The sequence below is a fragment of the Serinus canaria genome, chromosome 2 (assembly GCF_022539315.1).
Source record: "Serinus canaria isolate serCan28SL12 chromosome 2, serCan2020, whole genome shotgun sequence".
In the NCBI taxonomy this organism is placed as follows: Eukaryota; Metazoa; Chordata; class Aves; order Passeriformes; family Fringillidae; genus Serinus; species Serinus canaria.
The window spans coordinates 39603446-39619926 of NC_066315.1; the positions used below are offsets into that span (position 1 = coordinate 39603446).

General features: G+C 35.9%; 1 protein-coding gene across 1 annotated transcript in view; it reads right to left on the reverse strand.

Annotated features, from left to right (window-relative positions):
* Positions 1-3188: 3188 nt before the first annotated feature.
* NEK10 (NIMA related kinase 10) overlaps positions 3189-16481 on the reverse strand; it is an 80978-nt gene continuing 67685 nt past the window's right edge. Inside the window, 7 exon segments of the mRNA XM_050971003.1 lie at positions 3189-3254; positions 3340-3392; positions 4788-4886; positions 5100-5107; positions 7139-7251; positions 10229-10328; positions 14751-14799. Of these exon segments, the coding sequence (XP_050826960.1) occupies positions 3189-3254; positions 3340-3392; positions 4788-4886; positions 5100-5107; positions 7139-7251; positions 10229-10328; positions 14751-14799 (488 nt within the window).

Sequence of the window (16481 nt, forward strand, 5' to 3'; positions counted from 1 at the left end):
GATTCCCCTGCAGAACATGGGGCAGCCCAAGGTGAGGCAGCTGTGGAGGTCCATGGGAGGTCCATGGAGCAGCCCATGGAGGTCCACGGGAGTGGAGAGATCCCCCTGCAGCCCATGGAGGAGACCACACTGGAGAGGTGAATGCCTGAGAGAAGGCTGTGAACCCATGGGAGGCCTGTGCTGTAACAGGCTCCTGGCAGGGATCTACAGACCCATGGAGAGAGGAGCCCACACTGAAGCAGGTTTCCTGGAAGGACTTGTGATCCTGTGGATGACCCACACCAGAGCAGGCTATTTTTGAAGGACTGTGCCCTGTGGAAAAGTGAGCCATGTTGGCGCAGTTCATGAAGAACTGCATCCCATGGGAAGCACTAAGGCTGGAGAAGTTTGTGGAGAACTGTCTCCTGTGGGAGCAACCCCACAGTGGAGCAGGGGAAGGACTCCTTTCCCTGAACAGTGGCAGGAACAAGCTGTGATGAACTGATGAATATAACCCCCATTTCCCTGTCTCTCTGCCTCCCTTTGGGGGAGCAGGTAATGCCAGGAAGGAGAGAGGGGAGTGGGGAGGTATTTTTAAGATTTGTTTTGCTTCTCATTATCCTGTTCTGATTCTGATCAGTAATAAATTCAGCTAATATTCCCAAGTCAAGTCTGTTCTGCCTGTGACAGGAATTGGTGAGTGGTATCTCTCCCTGTCCTTATCTCAAATTCATGAATCTTCTGTTATATTTTCTCTCCCCTGCCCAGTTGTGGAGAGGAGTGACAGAGCAGCTGTGGTGGGTACCTGGCATTCAGCCACAGTCAATCCACCACAAAAAGCATGGTGAAAAAACAAGTTGCTGGTGACAGACCAACAGGGTTGCAATACAACTGTCCTGTACCTGCCAGCTAAAGCCAGGACATGCTATAGTGACACACATGCAATGAAGTCAGGCAAAATCTGCAAGAGCAGTTATATGCATGCTATTAACAAATCTAAGCAATTGAAAAAAAAACCCAACAAAATCTAGACAACATCTTAGCTTCTAAGGAGATTCACACCTTTGAGAAGATTTCACTCCATTCCTCCAAAATTCACTCCAAAATCAATTTTGTGTTTGCTACAAATCCCACAAAGAAAACAGAGATCAGCACTGATTGTGGATAACATAGACTGAGTGCTGCTAAAGAAATTGTGTGACTCAGGGAATACAAAATGTGCTTTCCAATTTTGCTGTGCTTCTGTGAAAATCAAAGACCTAGCACATCAACCAATGTGATTAAGGATGAATATGCCTGGCCTTCTCCAGAGCTTACATACCTGTTGAAATATACTGCTCACTCTTTCACCCGTTTCCTTCTGCAGGATCGAGAATTCCTTATACTATGCTATGATCCCATGTAGCTATGAAGGACAATTTTTTATGCCTCCCTTAAAATAACATTTTTAAAGATTTAGAATCTGAAGTTAGTTTTCTGCAGAACAGCTATTCTCCCAGGAATTACAGCAGAGCAGAAAAAAAGTTGTGAATAAATCAGGAAAAGAGAGTTAATTATTTCACTGCTGCCAGCCCCATGCGCGTTTCTGTGGCACTCACGTGCTGAAAGTATCAGCATGTGTGCCTGCAGCCTTAAGTATGCTCTACATTACAGGAATTACATTTACAGTAATAGGACACAAGGGAATGAAATGAAGTTGTGCTAAGGGAAGTTCAGATTGGCCATGAGGAAAAGGTTCCTCACTGGAACTGTCTCCTCAGGTAAGTGATCACAGCACCAAGCCTGTCGAGTTCAAGGAGTTTCTGGATGAAGCTCTTGGTCACATGGCTTAGTGTTTGGAAGTCCTGTGAGGAGCAGGGAGTTGGACTCAACCCTTACATGTCCTTTCAAAATGAGATACACTATCATTCTGATTTCCTTAATAGATACCTTTTCTCTGTAGTAGTTCTTGTCAAAAAAAACCCCCACTGAACTCCATATTCAGCATATTCACCTCCTTTGTTACAGTTAATTAAAGTTAGACACTTTTTACTAGTCTGTGAGATGAATGCCTATGAAACTACAACACACTTGTATATTTATAACAGGACTTGGCAGACCTTGATGTCTTTTTTTTTTTAATTCATAAGTTGTGCAATGCTTTTTCTACAGCATCAAATTCTGGGAGATTGTCATGAGGACAAAAATTTTAAAATACTTGAAAACATTCATAAAGAAGTTTGTTAGACCTCATGGATGAAAAAGTTATCTGTAAACATAATTCAAGCACACCCTGAAGGTTTAAAGATTGAACTGTTATTTTATTTTGGGAGTGTTGAATCATGATTTTCAATACCTTGAGCTGGCATCTGCAAGACACTTGCAAGCTGAAATACCAGTTTAATGAGTAGACTACCATCAGAAACTTTTTGAGCTTGAATCATATCAAAAACTTTGAAGAGTTAAAAAATAACTGAAAAATACTGCTGAGGCACCAGGAATCTTTCTTAAAATCTCTTAATACTTATAATAGGGAGAGCAAGGGGCTGGGAGGGTTTATATCCATTTATTTGTTTGTTTTAGAAAACCTAACTGCAGTCTCCCAGACTTTAAAGTGGTGATTAATGTAAAGACAAGAATAGACTCATTTAATTGAAGCAGTTATTGCTTCTTTTGCCTTAAAGACTATTTGAGATTATAAAGAATAGGATACCAGGTAAAAACATGAATAATTATACAGTTAATATGTTTTCTTTCTGGTGTCAAAATTTTTCAGCAGGAAAAGATATACCATCTTGAGGACAAAGCATTTGCCTAGTTTCAAAGACCACCACATCTGTTTTCATCCCCTGCACTTTTGTGCTAGTAAACACTTAGAGTGGCTTTTGCACTGTACTCAAACATTTTGCTAAAGATATCAGCTTTGTCCTTTAAACCCTGTAATGGCAGAGTGCTAAAATAAAATATTCTTCTATGTAATTAACCTTTTGTTCAGATGTGAGTTTATGTGGGGAAAAATGTGAGGAAATTGCTGCCAGACTTGTAAGATTCTTTCATCTAATTGAAGAAAACAGATGTGGCCAAAAAAAACCTGCTTAGATTAGCTAACATGTCCCACATACATTTCTTCCAGTCCATGCACCAAGTTTAAAGTGAATTGCAGTCACATAAACAGGAAGATGATACATTTGGGTTTATCCCTTCATAATTAACCTTCTCTTTTTAATTGACTAGACTGACCTGTAAGAAGAGAAACTGTAATTACCACTTTCCTCTAGAACTTCCTCAGTTAGAGTCTATAACACAAAAGAACCTAATTTCAGTGAATTATGTTCATTAAGAGTAATAAATGAAGACATATAGGTAACTATAACAGCTTACCTGCAACTGCTCATATATCATCCCTTCTGCCATGCCAGAAGTGCCAAGAATACCTTCAAGTAAAAGGCAAGGAATGTTATACTACTGAATTTGGAATCTGTGCTCCCTTATCAGTTTCTTCCAATTCCACTTCAAACATAATGACAAGCCAGAAGCTTCACGATCAGTAACTCCCACTGAGCACAATGACCCCTGAAAAGGTGTGGTCGTTTTGTGGCATGATATGAACATTTGGTGCACACACATTATGGAAGCATTCTAACCAATGAAAAATAATTTAAAGACTTAATGTAACAGAACTGAGAAATGCAGCTTTCTTATTTTTTCCCACTTATGGTGGAAAGGGCACACAGCCAGCAGCAATTTGTGAGGACAAAAGTATTGTCTGCAGGTTAAGAGATTCAAAAATTACAGATAATGAGCACCTCAACAAATTGCATTATTGCCTGCAGGAACAAAATAATGCTCATATTTAAAGTGATTGTTAGGAACTCATTTCCTACTCCAATGTCACCCTTGACACCTAGTATTAATTCTGGTTTTTGCAATAAGCTGGAACAGACATGGTATTTTCCACACAAAGACCATCAAAAATAGAGCTTCTCATTCTTCTTTCTGGCACCACAGATTTTAATGCTACTGTATCCTCTAGTACATGGACTGCAAAACTGTTTCTTCTGTATTTAGAGGAATGTAAATGGCACAATTACCAAAACACAGCCTGAACGTTTCCATTATGTCCATTGCACAAAAAAACCACATGATGAATAAAGTCTCTGAACCAGGAATTGGAGTTCCCCACCCTGGATGATGCCACAGCTGACAGGTTTGATTTTACATGGTGTTTATGATTTGTCTAGCTGAGTATCAGTAGTCCAAGGTAGAACTGACACATATTTTCTAAAGTATATATATACATGTGTGTGTGTGTGTGTGTGTGTGTGTATTTTTCCCTCCTCAAGTTCATATGGCTTGATCTAGCTAATTAAAAAATTATGGCTTAATTAAATCAACCCATTACAACTGTTTCAAACGTGACAAAAGAGCATCATAAGGGTTTAAAAAGAATTGATTTAGAAATCATACACAAAGACAGGTAAATCCCTAGTATGACATTTTCAGTAACAAGCATTTCTATTAATTTTCATGGATGAATCAAACTATTTGTATCTGTGATATTTCTTTATAATTTCAAAGTGTACTCTCTTCAATCAGTAGAAAGTTCCAGCAGTGCTGAACTGTGTATCTTACCAGGAGTTGAACAAAATAAAACCTAACCAACCAAGAACCCCAAACCAAAAACAAATAACCCCCCTAGAAAATCACTATGGTCAACATAACTTTGTCTTTAAAGACTGATCTTAGCATAGCAATTCCTTCTGCTTTGATTCCATACATTTTATTAGAAAAATATGCGCCACTACAGAAGTTCTTGATGCTTTGTTTACCTTTTCTATCATCTGGAAGCAACATATTTCCACCTGAAGGAAGATGTACCCCATGCTAATCTGCTGTGAAGATATTGGGTTCAATCAATTCAGCAGCATCTAGGGGAAAAAAAAAAAAAGACCAAAAAAATAAAGACCTGAAAAGTACATCCTTCCCATTTGCCAAAACCTCAGACTTCTAGGAGGCAGTTTACACTTTCTTAAGTTTCTCAGTGCAATAAGAAGTCAAAAGAAATTTCAGTACTTTTTAGATTACTGAAAAAGTGGTGAACACGATTACAAACATCCTTCTTCTCTCCAGAAACAATGAACATTGCAAGCTGCACTTAGTATAAAGCACTGAATTGCTCAGATTATCTGAAAAAAATGTCACAAACTACACATTTGTGTGAAGATAAACAGGAAAGTGTATTCTCTTGAACCTATGAGAGAAGCAGCTGATGACTCTGGTCTTTAAAACTCTTCAAGTGAAATTGTTAGCTGATATTCAAGTGGTGTAATTCCCATTAGAGGAATTTCAGTGCTTTTGAAATCTGAAAGTTCAGCTACTTGATTTTATGAGCAATGATACTGACATTAAACTTAAAAGCATCTAGTCTTGAAAATATCTACAGGTAACAAGGTAACAAGTCTAACAGGACCACCTTTGTGTATGGGAGAGAAATCTCAGTTATGCATTTCTGCAGCATGATAACTTTCACAGTTATAGAAACAGAAGAATCCCTGTTGTTGGAAAACCTTTACCCCACCACTGATCAGTGGAGGAATCTTTTTTGTCTGTAATTCTTATTAGGTTTTCTAACTTGGCATAGTTAAAACCCCATTATTTTAAAATTTTATTTCGAGAAATTGTACAACCTCATAACAACATTTGCTGTAAGAGTTCAACATCATTCTTTTCTCTATTTAGGTTCCTCCCATTACCTCAAAATTATATCCAAATGATATTTCCTTCAAGGTAGAATGCCCAGAATTGTATTCAACGCTTCAAGCATTTTCAATTTACTACCATTTACTTTTTAAATAAAGTATTTCTTCCCTTTTCTACAGGTTAAAGTCCAATAGTTTTGAAGTTAACACAATTTTACAGTTGACAACATTTACAAATAATTTCCTTTATTTCTGAACACCTGAAAATTAGGTTAATTTCATAATAAACACTTCCTTTTTCTTACCATGTTTTTGGGCATTTGTTTCTGAAAACATCAACTCAATACATAACGAGCAGGTATTTCTTAGATTTACTGTTGTGGCTGAAATACAGGAATTGTTTAATGTAAATTCCAACTTGATTTACAGGACAGCATGAAACTGATAGCTCAGAAAGAAGCATCCTTATGCATCTTTAGAAGCATCCAACGTACTACCAATGTGCCACCTTCCAGGAAGTTTTAGAACCTCAGGGTAATTATTACAAAAGCAAAGGAAGGATCCAGAATTTGGGATCACTCTGTTTCACAGCAAACAATCACACAGAAGATTCCATAATTCAGTGGAAGTAGGTGATAATCAAATTAAGTTACAGAGGGAGAATTATGTGAATGACAATAAGTTAACGTAGTCATCAAATATTAGGTACAATAATAAATCTAATACCTACTTTATCATCAACTCATAAATGAAATCACTTAGCTTCAGTATCCCACAGTACACAGATGCCAAGGAAGTAAAGTTCAAACCCTTTCCTGATTGCAGTCCTCTCAGAGATTCTGAAGGAACATTTAGAAATTCTGATATTAGTCATTAGATCTTCCTCTGCTGGAAAGAATCCAGCATGTCACTGGAAAACATGCAAGAATGTTTTTTCAGTCAGGCTATTCTTACAAATCTGCAGTACTTTTAAACTGATGACACTAAAATGTTGCTGGCACACTGTGCAACAGCAGGACAAGGTATGTTATATTTAAGGTACTCTGGGACACTGTTCTCTTAAGATTAATGGTTTAAGTAGGAATACAGTCCAAAATATGAAAAATATTAAGGAACTATTAACAAATAAAGCAGAGCTTGCATAAATTAAGAGCTTTTATAATCTCTAGTTACATTACCCTTCCTCTTGCCTTTTTGGGCTCTGATGAGATGAAATCTGGTTTTGTGTCTTAGGAGCTAACAGGTCCTTTCCATTTACAGAAAGACTTCTAATGACAAGATACAAACTTGAAACCAACCTGCAAAAACTTCTTACTTAAGAAGACTCCATATTTTCCAAATATAGGATAGCTGGAAAACATTTAAAATATTTCCTTTTGAAAATGGACTCTTACACTTATATTTTTGTGATACTAGTATCAACAGCATGATTGAATGGGAAGAGAGACAAACTTGACCACAAGTAGCAAATGGTGTACCACACCTTTTTGATTTCTGATTTCAGTTTACAAGGATTGCTCTTCTGACTGAAGAGGGACTTGTTGAATCTCTCAACCATCCTCCCTTTCAAGTTGCATTGCAAAGCTGGAGGAAGCTACATGATACTAAGAAATACACTTTCACCATTCACTTACATCTACCATAAAAAGGGCCTATTCAGAAGTGTCATTACTGAGAAATGTAGCTACCCTGCAAAAAGAAACACAGATATCTAATGACATGGTGATAAACAACAGTAGATTTGACTTGATTTGGTGACATATAATAAGGCTCCTTTGTTTGTGCATTCTGTTAGGCTTAGCTTACCATGTAACTCAGTTCCTCTAGCCTTGAAAAATCTGGTAATACCAGATTTGCCTCCCTGATCAAAGTGCTGGTATTTGGGACATTCTTCTACAGATGAAGCACATAAAACATTGCATTAGATTTCATGTTGGCTATAATGAAATGTTCCATCTGAAATTAATGAAGAAGCTTAGACCATCCTTGAATGTGCATAGAATGGCTTCAATGGCTTCTTTTAAGGTCCTCAAGGGTCTAAACAAAATTCAGAGCACCCCTTTTGCTTTCAGCTTCCTGAGGGGGGTAATTTACCTTTCACTTGTTTATAAAGCATAACTGATTTAATATACTTTTTTTTCCTGTATCCTTCTTGTTGAAAAAGAACACATCTTTCATCTATATTTAGGAAAATTAAAAAAAAAAAAAAAACCCAAAGAAAAACCCCACATATCATTATTTGTAATTGAAGTCTTCAATGAAGACTTTAAAGTATTTTTTTCCTTTAAAATAATTTTTATGTTCTAACAGCAAATGTTCAGTTTCAGCTGTTGGAACTGCAATGACATCAACCCAGTCTGAAAACTATTCTGTGGTTACTACCCTTTTGAATTTATATTCTGTGTTGTTTCTGCATAGTTGCTTATACCTTCAGACACTGTTTGAAAAACAATCATTTTCTCCCATCTAGTACACATTTCATAATCATTTCATTGATGCAAATTCATGAAGTACCACTCAACTGAATTCAGGAAGCTTTTTGACTACTTAGAGAGGGGTTGACCACTAATGACTCACATTCAAACACTGCCATAGCAGACATTATAGAGACATTTTTCCCACTGGAACAAATTACTGCTCTTAGACAGCTATAAATCCAGAATGGTTTTATTGTCTTCACAGGAGTCCTGATTTGCTCTAACAAACCAGGGATCAATGTCACATGCTAAGCACAAAAGACTTTTCCAGACAGCTGCTGGCATGCAGAGATTTTTTTTTTCCTTACAGACAGACACTACTCTTTATTCATGCAGATTAGGCCCTATACATGTGCTTTAAGTCAGAAGTTGAATGTTCCTTAGCCTCTGATAGAGTGAAAAAATGATGCCTTAGGAAAGGCTGACAACATATTCTATGGATTACACACCACTGCAGCATGTAGTTAATGTACCATGGGGATACTGGGATATTCTGAAGCAGAAATGGTAAAGAACAAGTCCAGTGCTTGAGAAATTTAGAGTTGCCTCAGGCACTAGTGTTCAATTTTAGCTTTTGTTTTAATGAAATCAGTTGTCAGATCAGTTAAAAAAAAAAAAAAAAAAGCCAAGGATTTACATAACGCTTTTTAAAAAGCTTTCTCTTACATTGTTTTCCAGAGATCACTCTGACTCTTGTTCCCATGGAAACAGGGAAGGCTGCTAGCAGCCAAGAACTAACAGGCAAGAACTCTTCCTTGCAAACTTGAGTTTAGAACTGTCAGCTGGAATATGTGACAGTTTGAGAAAACAGCTGTCTATTATAAAAAATACTGCACCTCAGGTTTGTTAAAGCATAAACAAGTGCAATGGAGGCATGTGGAACACAGTAAGCAAGTACAGGTGTGGATTTTGGTTTCTCTGAAATCAGAGAAAAGCTGTTGCTGCCGCTACCGTGGTCAATTCTGAGCCAGTTTTTGAGCTGCTGTTAGTTCTCAGTTCTTGAGCATCCACATTACAATAACTCATATTAACTAGTAAGCCACTTGAGAAAACCTCCTTCAACAGAAAGAACTAATAGAGCACCTTGGACATACTCCTAAAATACCATGTAAAAACTGAATAGCCTCATTTTTGCTAATAGGACAAGGATATAATTTCCAATTATTTTAAATAATGTTTGTTTCCTTTGTCTCTGATGATTTAATTCTTGTATAACCTGTTTTGATAAGGTTGACAATTAAAAAGAAAAAAAAAAAACAAAAGAGTCATGTCAAGCACATCTAAGTTCCGTTTTCTGTTCTAAACAAAACCAAACAAATTTGTCTGATCAATCTTAAAAGCCCTGAGGTGATAAACATCATATCCCAAATGTAAACACTTCAGTTTGGAAAATAAAAAGCTTTTCTCTAATAATAGCAAATGCTTCAAATAGCTGTGTGGTAGCCATCTTTCTGCAGAATAAAGAAGTTCCAATCACATTTTTAGGTGAGAACTCAAGGCAGATTTTGTATCAGCTCAGCTCCATTTTTGTTGTGGAATCAACATAAAATAACTTCAACTCTCACTGTGAAACAGTTGAACTTAATTTTAGAATCAATCTTAAATTTGAAAAAATATCTGACATTTCAAAAAGTTAATAGGTTCAGGATTTCATTTATTGCACTAAAACTCCCAAGAGAGCATTGCTATGTACTGATAATTAAAATACAACTTAAAATTATCAAAACTATTACCACAGAGGAAAGCATTTTATTAACTCTCAGTGTCAGTATATGATATTGTCACCTTAAGCAGTCATATTGCTGGAATGACAGAATGTTGTAAAAATACTTTACTGTACAATCCATTTTTCTGAGGTGAGCTACAGCTTTTTTTTTATGTGACTCAATTATTGCCATCCTCCACATACTAATATTCAAAGTTAGTCTTTATTTTAATGATATATTTTTAAAGCATCCTGCCATCTGCAAAAATGTCAAGTTCTGTTGTTTTTAAAGAACAGTAACTAAATTAGCAGCACTTTGCAGTAACATCATTTTGACAACAGCAAATGACTAAAAAGTACAGAATGTCAGAAGCAACAGCAATGCATACTTGAGTGCTGAAGATAATTTTGTGCAGCTGAAGAAGGATCTGCTGAACAGGGTCACTGATCTGATGCACCTTCCTTTGTGATACAGCAATTCCTGCCAAGCTGTAGATGGCAACAGTAAAATCAGGAGGGCAGCTCATTTTGTTGCCTTAGCACAGTAATAGCATACAATGTTTAAAACTTGTAGCTGTAAATACCAAGTTGAAATGCTTGACTTGTTTTCCCAATAATGCTGGGAACAAAAAAAAAGGATAATCTAAAATGTTAAAAATTTAGACAATGTAAGTGACAATGTGTTTCAAAAGAAAATCCCTTTCTCTGAATCACTAAATTACTCCATGAGGGAGGCAGTAGTAATGTACCTCAACAATTGTTAGAATTTTGTCACATTTATTCAAAAGGATAAATATATGACAAACATAGTTTTCGTGACTGATTTTTTTACATAGACTAACACAAGATACTCTTTTTACATATTTTGATGTTATTGAATTTATTTTCATTCTACCCTAAGCATTATAATAATATGTCTGATGTGGACTATTTCAATGAGGTAAATCTATTGTCTAGGATTTTTAATCTTGTGCATTAAAGACATACATATGTTAGACCCAGAGATGAAATAAAAGTTTGTCAGCAGACTTCCACTATAAAACACCTAGTGCATCACAAAAGAACATTAGTTCACAAAATACTCTTTCTAAGTTAACCATTAGACCTGGGAGCTAAGCAAAAAGCTTTGGCCAAAGTATTGAACTTCAGCCAGCAGCCCTGTACCTCTCCTAAATACAATTTTCTCTAAACCACACTTCAGAGACTAATTTAGATATTCTAACATTTACTCTCACAGAAACACCCTGAGGATCATCAAGTCTTATGTATAAATTTACAACCACAGAAAATTTCCTTTTTTTTTCCCCTCCAATGTGATCTTATGTCAAGATTAACAATTCTACTGGGAGGGTGAGGAAATCCAAATACCAACATTAACTAGTCCACCACAGAACTATTGCCGCTTTTTTACTGATGAATTTCTGTGCTGGTTACTTTAATAAGAAGAAAGATATTCATAAATATTATCATAGTTCAGACCATCCAGATCTGAACTATGCTCCCACAGAAATAAAGCAATACAGATAAACATCTTTCTCTACCACAGGGAGACACATTTCTAGTAGGACCAGGAAGACAACACCATTGACATTGCTGGGGTTTTGTGTTGCAGTGCCTTTTGGCAGATATCTTGAGAAAGCCAAGTGAAATTCAGTTTGACATATTTTCCCTAGGTCTTCTCTTAATAATCAGTAAGAGGAAAAGAAGCTTTGTATTTCCTCCAAGTCACTTAAAGAAGAACTTGCTTACATTGGTTCTGCTCAAGGTGACAGTGGAAGCCATGCTATAATAATCTAAAAATACATGCCACCTGAAGAACAATTTTGATTTAGTTTTTTTTGCTTCATTTTCACCTCTCTACCAATTGTTTCAGTACTGATATAATCAAGGCCCAAAAGAATCCAGTGTAGTCTTGCCATTATAGCCTAAAAATCTTCAGTAATGTTAAGCACACTCATAAAACCTTGGCCTCTTTGATGTGTTCCCTTTTTCACTGCTCCCTGTTCTGTGGTATTTGTCTCTTTTCCTATCAACAGCTTGTATTACAAACCAAAAGTAAATAAATCAGGGTCTTTTCTTTTGTAGGTCTTAATTTTTTTTTTCTGAATAGAAATATGTTTAGAATGATAACAGTAAGCAGCAAAGACCAAGAAGTACATAATTTGGATTTCTTTGTTATTCAGCTTATGGAGCTTTTTCTCTTTTCTAGTATGACAGCAACAATATGACTTAAAGGTCTAGGAGGACCAGATTTAATGTCTACTTGTAGTATCTGTGTGCCTCAAAGACTTTAGGAGCTCCCATGAAGTCCACACACTCTGGACCACTCCAAGTTCCTGGATTGTTTGGTTTGGTTTTTTTTAAATACAGAAGTATAGCATTATTTGGAAGATGAGGGTACATGTGACACTAGGCTGCTGAAGACTTGACCAAAGCTTTTAAGACTTATATCCAAAAGGAAAACATCACTGACAAAAGATAATGGATTTACTCACAGAACTGAAAATATCAACAAAGGCTAAAGTATTTTTCTGTAGATGATTATACCTCACATACATGATGTTTAAACTGAGTTGTTATTACCTGGCATCCTTTAGCAAACAGCACTGAAACTATAGAAGGTTGACATCAAATTTGGATTTGTTCTGCATAATTAAAATTCTTAATACAGTTTTTATATTAAAAGCAGTAAAATAGAACTTAGTACAGACAACAAGTACTTTTTTGAGAAGATCAATATCTTAACTGATCAAAATAATTTTATATTTCAGACAATATGCATTCTGAAATCACAGCTTAGCAACTTACAGGGTGTGAAGCTTCTCAGTAAAAGGAAAAGTACTTGAAATGGAAAATATGTTTCATCAATCATAATGTATAAATACATAATTTGCAAGGGCTGTATGAAATATTCATTTTACAGGAGAATTTCCCATTTCATTCTGCAGAAGTTTAGCTGGGATAATGACAATTAATATGAGATCTTACTGATTCACTATTAAAATTCATACTTTTAAGAAGTACCTTAACAATACTTCAGATAACATATTTGTATGTAAAATGTAATTATCTCTTTTTCCAACATTTAAAAATACGATTATAAATAAAACCATGATGTTTCACATTGCAAAGAGCTACAACTATGAAACTGCCATCTCATCACGTACAAACACTTGATTTTCTTAGTGTGGGACCTGTGGGTGAGTGAAGGTTCTCTTAAAAGCAGATCAATAGGCAATAAAGAGGAAGAAATAAAAGAGGAAACTCTATATGCAATGGGAGAATAATTTAATAATGTTCAAAAACTTGAAAATCATTATTTTTAATGTAAGTTAAAGTTTGAATTTCTTGCAAGCGCTGAATTACCTGATCACAGTCTTGATCCAGAACTGTCAACATAATCTATCATTATTAAAAAAAAGAAAAAGTTTTAATTGTGTTTGGCATCAATGATTGTAGAGAAAATAGCAGTATTCCCTGATTCCTTCTCCAAAGGAATTCTCTCTAAAGGAAATCTGTCCAAATTCACTAGTTTACAACCGTGCATTTTTAAAGGCTGCCTTACTCTGCATGTCCAAAATAGAATGACTTCTACTAAATAAAAGTTTCTTTCCTTGATCAGTGCTAGTAAAGGGGGGAAAAAATTGGTATTACATCACCAGGATAGCAATATCTCAATGTCAGAAACACAGGTCTTCATGTATCAGTGCTAGATCCTTCAATAAACTCTAAGACAAACACTTTCCCAGCCTGCAGATCTCACTAGCAGAGATAAGCAATAACAAATGGGCACAGACACCAGGGAACTGAAAGAACAAACGTGATGTCCTGATGGATGGCAGCCACAATAGCCCGAGTACGGCAAGAACTTTTATCTGTTTTTGTGGCAGTGGGGAAAACCACAGTTTCAAGGAGTAGTTACAAGTTAAGACAGGGAAATAATTTTGCTGATGATAATGTGAGGGGCAGAGATTTGTAAAGCAGTGAGTTTCTACAAAGAGAAAGAAAATGTGCCTTATTCAATGCTCAAGCATGGGGAGACTGTAACAGGACTGCAAAAGATGTAAGGTTAGGAAGGGATAAATGGCAGATGGGATGGTGTTGTGCTAAGAACCATTCTGAAAGCAAAAATAAGATATTGCACTTGACTCAAACAGGGTCTTTGGAGAAACACAGGAAAAGAATCAATGCTATCATTATAAATACTTATATGGCTAAGCTAAAGGTAAAATGAAAAATGTTTGAGAGGAAGATGCAGCCAAGGGTGATTTTGAGAGGTTTTTTCCAGTTATGAAAGAAAAGCAGAAATGAAGAAATAATTAACAGGATTTTTGAATAAGGGTGGTGCCAAAGTGATCAGAAAAATGAATGGTCAAGAATGTGTTTGATGCATTACTGAGGAAATAGAAGAAAAAGGCAGATCTTTGGAAGAGGGATGGTATGATCTATTTTGCTGTTGTTTGTTTCCTTTTTGAAGAAATGAGGCCTCCAAAATGCAAGAAATGGGTGTTTATGCTCACACAGTAAGTCCAGAGGAGTTCCAAGGGACAAGATACTACTCTACACTACTACAACATACTCTAAACTATCAAATACACAAGCACCATTTTCTATGGAAAAATATCTGTTTAAAAAGATTAAACCAGAATTTGGACAATCAACTGATGTCAGTTTAAGTTTCAGCAGCAAGGTCCATTGTTACAAGAATCTATCATGTAAAGCTTTTGTGTGCAAACACCTTCTAACATTCTCAAACAGAACTGGTGTCCTAGGTTGAGGTAAAATGAAGCCATGAAGGTAACCAAGGACATATTTCATGAAGGAACTTGAGGAACTGTTCCACTGTGAAACAACCAACTGGAATTGACAGTAACAACGATCAAGTATATTTAAATAATAAATTACACCTACCTTTTCTGAGGCTGTCTTTCAGAAACACTAAAACTTTGTTTAATTATACCTGAAACAAACACATAAATATTATTTTCTCTTTAAAAGAAATGTACAACACACAGTTAATATCTTCTATTCCCAGACATGGTGTCAAAACATTTAAAAAACAGCATTAAACAAGCTCCAAACCCCCACTTGACCATCAAGTTGCTTTTTGATGTATCAAAAATTTGCTTGCATCATAACAAAAATCTCAGCCTGACAGAGTATTTTAATAAATTTTGCCAGAAAGTCATTACAGGAAGTAACAACACAGGCTGACAAGGTGTCCACAGAATATGCACCAGGATTTGCATTAAATTGTTACAGTTACTGCTACCACTATAGCCACAAGGTTGTCTCCAGTCTGGACAAGGAGACTGAATATTTGCCCATGCTCTTAGAGGTTCACCAGATATTTATTGGTACCAATCCATTTGCTGATTATCTATATGCAATAACACCTGCAATACCTTCCTTTTAAAATATTCCTGCTGAAGTCAAGGCCTTGAAGGCAGCAAACTGACCAGTCATTGGGTCAACATAATCAGCAATAAAACTGAATGTAAGCATTGAAATAATTTATTGCATACTGCCAAAGAATGTGTAGAAGGAGAGCTAATGTTTGATGACATCTATTATTCATGTTCTTGGAAAACATCATCTTAGAGCAAATATTACTCTGAAGCATTTGTCTTAAATCATTCCTGTAAAACCATTCTTTTGATGGTAATTTGGATGGTAATTTGAGACCACCCTGGTGTCTCATTTTGGTTAGTCTATGTTTAATGAAAAGATAATTCTGCTAACTGAAAGTCTGAGTAGCAAGATTAGGATATTCTTACAATTTTCACATACAATTGACGTATTTTAATACAAGGCCTGCACCTTTGTCTACATGAGACTTTTTTCCCACACTAGTAACATCATAAACATTATCACTAAACAAGAACAGAGGCATCGAATCACTCAAACAGCTGAAAGGAAAAAAAATATTTCATGTCAAACTTACACTCATTTTCCCATTGTTGGTCTTGTTACAGCAGTTATATTTGTTCTTGAGCAACTGTAGAGCAAACATATTTTTGAGGGTCTTAGATCTTGTCATGTTCAAACATACTTTTATGTTGGACTCTGAAATATTTTTCCTACTTTTCGGAGATCCTATAAATTAAAAAAAAAATCTGAAGGAGGCTTTCATCTGTCAAACTCACTTTAAAACTGAAAGAAATTGTACATCTTTAGGCCAAATCTGTCTCCCTAAAAAGGAGACACAGAGAGAGAATAAAAGAGAAAGAAACAACATTTTAATCTTTGCTGATACTTTGCTTAGCAAAACAGACACCAAAATTCCGTGGTAGCTAGCACAAAAGACTTTTTGATAAGAGCAGCTAAATTACATAAGAGCAAATAAGCTAGGCCCTCATAGAAGCAAAAGTTCTTCAACTGACTTTGTTAATGAGACAGAAAAACAGAAAAAGAGAGAGCCCATGGCCTAGAAAGTGAAGGAAATGAAAAACATTATTGTGCCTATTCAAGGAACAGATATTTTACCTGCTCAGGACACAGACACAATAGCATAAATACAAAAGTAGAAACTCTGAGTGGATGTGAGTCATGTTGCTTGGGGTAAGGATTTTGAGTTGCAACCTCAGACATTCTATCACAACAAATACCATAACATATTATGTGAATATATGCAAGAAAATC